This window comes from Octopus bimaculoides, chromosome 2 (genome assembly GCF_001194135.2).
Source record: "Octopus bimaculoides isolate UCB-OBI-ISO-001 chromosome 2, ASM119413v2, whole genome shotgun sequence".
Classification (NCBI taxonomy): Eukaryota; Metazoa; Mollusca; class Cephalopoda; order Octopoda; family Octopodidae; genus Octopus; species Octopus bimaculoides.
This window is the reverse complement of record NC_068982.1, coordinates 183,064,002-183,068,261: the sequence shown is the minus strand read 5'-3', so window position 1 is coordinate 183,068,261 and position 4,260 is coordinate 183,064,002. Positions and strand designations below refer to the sequence as shown.

The following is a 4,260-nucleotide window of genomic DNA, read 5'->3' as shown; positions in this document are numbered from 1 at the left end:
ATATATCATCATCATCATCATCATCATCATCATCATCATCATCATCATCATCATCATCATCATCAAGGCGGTGAGTTGGCAGAAACGTTAGCACGCCGGGAAAAATGCTTAGCAACGTTTCGTGTCTTTACGTTCTGAGTTCAAATTCGTCCGAGATCGACTTCGCCTGTCAGCCTTTTGGGGTTCATAAATTAAGTACCATCTGAGTACTAGGCTCGATGTTATCGGCTATCCTCCTCATCAAAATTTCAGGCATTGTGCCTATAATAAAAATGATTAGTAAGGCGGTGAGCTGGCAGAATAATTATCACACCTGGCAAGATGCGCAGCAGTTTTCGTTCTGAGTTCAAATTCTGCTGAGGTTGACTATGTCTGTCATCTTTTCGAGGTCTATAAAATAACTTACCAGTTGCACACCTGGGTCGATGGAATCGACTAGCGCTATCCAGTCAAAGTTTCATGCCATGTGCCTATAGTAGAAAGGGCTATCATTATGATTGTTGTTTTTGTTTTTGTTGTGAATAGTACAATTCACGGTTTGTCAGAAAAAATGTTGCGCATTATTTATGCACGTCGCTTCACGAAGTTTTTCTGTCTGTATCTCTGAAAGAAATGCCAGTGAAGTGCTGGAGCTATATTTAAATCTTTTGGCCGCCTTCTACCTACTCATTAGAAATGTTTATTAATTCATATTTGCCTCATTCACAAATGTTTGAAGGAAGACATTTTCCGTGCTAACACAGTCTTGGGTGTTTTGTTAAGAGGTTTTCATCTTAACTATATGTTCCGGGTTCTTAACTACTGCCTGGTACTTTGGGCATTTGGCTTTTACCATCTTTTACCGGATCGATAACAGTGTTGTGAGCGAAATTTGACGAAAACTGTGTGGAAGTTTGTGAGAAAGACCGAAGCTGTTTTTGAGCGGCAGACATAATTAGTCACCCGGTTTGACACCATCACTCGATCTTTGGTTGTCTTCAATGGAGTTCTCACTGTTCCAAACATTCAAATCAAATTTCCAGTCTGAGAATAACCTCCCTTACTTCCACCAATCTCAAAGGTCTTTCCCGACTGTCTATGCCATTAAAATAAAAAAAAGAAAAGTGAAAATGCTATACAACAAAGAAATAACAAAACTATAGTCTTCCTATCATACGAATTTCAGGAAACCAAATTATGGTAGAATTTATAATTTAAAAGAATAACTAACTCGCTGCGATATCTGACTATATTAAATTAGTTAAAAGTAATAATGAGATGCCTCCTTCTTTCTACTTTGATATTTATATCTTACCATAAAAAGAGCAGGTATTGGGTTGTGTTCGAATATAATAGCAGCCTGGAACTAAAGATATCAAACAACATATTTATTTCAAGAATTAATAAACTTTAAAAGTATTCTAGTTTGCAAGACTTTAAAAAGTTACCAGAATTTCCCCAAATTCGTTCAATGTATTTAAGTTTTATGGAATAAGAAATATCTTTTATCTTTCTGAGTTCAATCCTCGATTAGTTCAACGTGACCTTTCATTTATTCGTAGTCGATAAAAAGCACCAATCTATATTTGGTGGAAATGCAAAAAGAAAAAAAGAAAAAAAAAATCTTCCGGTATTTATTTCGGCTCTTAGAGTTTGAAATTTACCATGGCCGACTTAGGTGGTAGACTGAAACCCTCACCGGATTTAAAACAACTACATGACACATTAGCTACCATTAAGATAGTCCAAGCATTCGGATCAGGACTGCAGTATGAAGACAATGTTCTACTTCCTCTCCAATTGCGCCGGAAACTCTCTAAACGTGACTGAGGTACTGCTTCCCCTTTTGACAAAAAGTAAAAGAAAAGTACCCTGCTGTGTGGGAATGAAGACGAAATAGATAACCAATAGGCTATGTGTGCAAAACCTCTGCAGGTGTTTTGTCTTGTTCTTGACTCAGTCAATATATCTAATCACACTACAGTTCACCAAGCTATGAAGAATGGACGACCTGATCAAATGAATGCTTGTTGTAAGACTGACTTAAGTGCTATGGAATACTTCATCTCTGATTCACTTTACACTCCTGAATGCAAAGCCAAGTCACTCTAAAACCAAAAGTAATTTTATGTGACAACCTCGTATTAGAGATCCACCTACTGACTACTTTTGTTTCTTGCTGCTTATCACTAATACCTCGTCTACTGTTAATATACTATAGTATACCAAGGACAGAATGAAACCGGCCCACTGTTACTATAAACTCGATTCTGTTGTCCTTTCCTTTTCTACTAATTTAGTTCATCTTATTCTCTGGGTTAATAGACGAGTTTAACATAGCTAGGTTTATTAATGAACTGCAAAAAATAGGAAAAAATCGGCGTATCTATTTTTTATCGACTGTTTAAAAATAATTAAATGAATTTTCTTTTCTGGAACTGAATCTTCGTAAAAACCAGAATACCAATCTAGTTTATCTTGATATTTATAATTCTTTTTCAGTTGGTACAGCAGTTGCAAACAGAATTATTCTGAGTTAGCTTATTGAAATCAAGTTTTATGTCTTTTTCTTTCAATTCCTGGCATTCATCGGTAAGAGAACAATGTCTACGGTAAGCAGCCATTCGTAGCAAGAGTCTAATTGCTTCTGTAACATTTTTACCAGTGACTGCACTTGTTTCAAGATAGACCAGGCTGTTGAAATAGTAACATGGATAAATAATAAAACATTTATGGCAAAACTTCAAACAACTTTTACATCAACTTTCAAAGAATTCTTATGAAGTACGTGTTCATTTAACCAATTAACACATAACTCTGATACAATAAAAAAAATCGAATAATTCCGTCTGACTAAATTTTGGTTTACAGCTGTAAAGAGAGGAAAGATTGATAATAATTTTCGTTTTTGAGGAGCTACAAATGAGATCAGAGTCGATTCAAAGAACCACAGTATACAACTGATATTTACTTTCGGGCTGCTGAGGGATAAACATCGAAGTCGAGTTTAGAACACTTTATACTGTAATTATATGGTTGAGGTGAGGTATGTTGGTAAAAATGGTAGAAAGATGGACTAGTTATATTTTCATGGAATATATACTATATTATACATATCATAAAGTGATGTAGAATATACCATGGAATACGTATATATAAATACCATGTAATGAGTATAATACATTGTATACCATGTAATGTATATTTCAAGAAGCGTACACCATGGATGATTAAAACTCCAAGACGTGTATTTATCCGAGTGAAAGATTATCGATAAAACATCTGAGAAGTCAGTGTTTTACATACTGTTATTAATATTGTGTTTCTATATACCAACGTACCAAGACATTTAACTGTATTAAGCCTGTATCCAACAAGACACTTAACTACACTATGTCTACGCCCACGATACTGTTAACTCATCTGCATCTACATGTACCAAAGCATCAAATATTTTACTGTATGAACGCCCACCAAGATAGGAAGAATTGTGTCTAAATCCACCATGACATTTAGACATCTAACAGCATAGTGTTTACATCCACCAAGTCTTAGCCAGTACAGTATGAATGCAGAATAGTTCTCTGTTGTAAGCACCAGTAGCATTGTAAAGTTAACGAATGTTTTATTGACATGCAGTGTTTCGTTCAATTCCTTCTGTAGGTGCGTCTAATGGTATTTACAATTCCAACCGTCATCTCTGCCGCTAATACTTGTTAAGAAGAAAATGAGAATGTTTTCAGCAAGGTATTAGGATTTCCATGTCACGAAGCAATACACAAAATCTCTAGCTACGTTTCGACTGAGTAAAGTGATATTCTACTTAGAAGATAGAAGGTTACATGACATGTAAGGCAAAAGAAAAAAAAAAGAGAAACAAAAAGAAAAGAAATTTATGAAATGAATCAATTGAAGAGACGAACCTGTTTTTGATAGCGAATTCTTCTAAAGTTATATCGTTGACGTCTTTGAAACGCCTGAGGTCACACTTGTTGGCCAAAATAATGATATCATAGCCTGTAACAGGAGCCAATTCATCCACCTTTTGTAGCCAATCAAATGCATTGACGAAAGTATTCTCGTTGGTCAGATCAACCATTAGAAGGAAACCCCTGGCTTGTCTGAAGTAAGACAAAGTCAAGGATCGAAACCTGCAACACATTGCTGGAATTTTAGACAGACTCACTTACTATCACACGCACGCGAACACACACACGCAGACACACACACAACAAACACATACACACACAGCACACACACATTCACCCCACAGGCCTATAT

The 4,260-nt window shown here is 35.8% G+C and overlaps 1 protein-coding gene across 3 annotated transcripts in view; it reads right to left on the bottom strand.

Moving 5' to 3' along the window:
• Positions 1-1,352: 1,352 nt before the first annotated feature.
• LOC106881485 (ras-related protein Rab-27B) overlaps positions 1,353-4,260 on the bottom strand; it is a 24,807-nt gene continuing 21,899 nt past the window's right edge. For all 3 annotated transcript variants that reach the window (XM_014931884.2, XM_014931885.2, XM_014931883.2), the window contains 2 exons: positions 3,903-4,130; positions 1,353-2,673 (listed from right to left, as the gene is read on the bottom strand). In XM_014931884.2, coding sequence (XP_014787370.1) covers positions 2,478-2,673; positions 3,903-4,130 — 424 coding nt within the window. In that variant the 3' untranslated portion in view covers positions 1,353-2,477. The remainder of the gene's footprint in view (positions 2,674-3,902; positions 4,131-4,260) is intronic.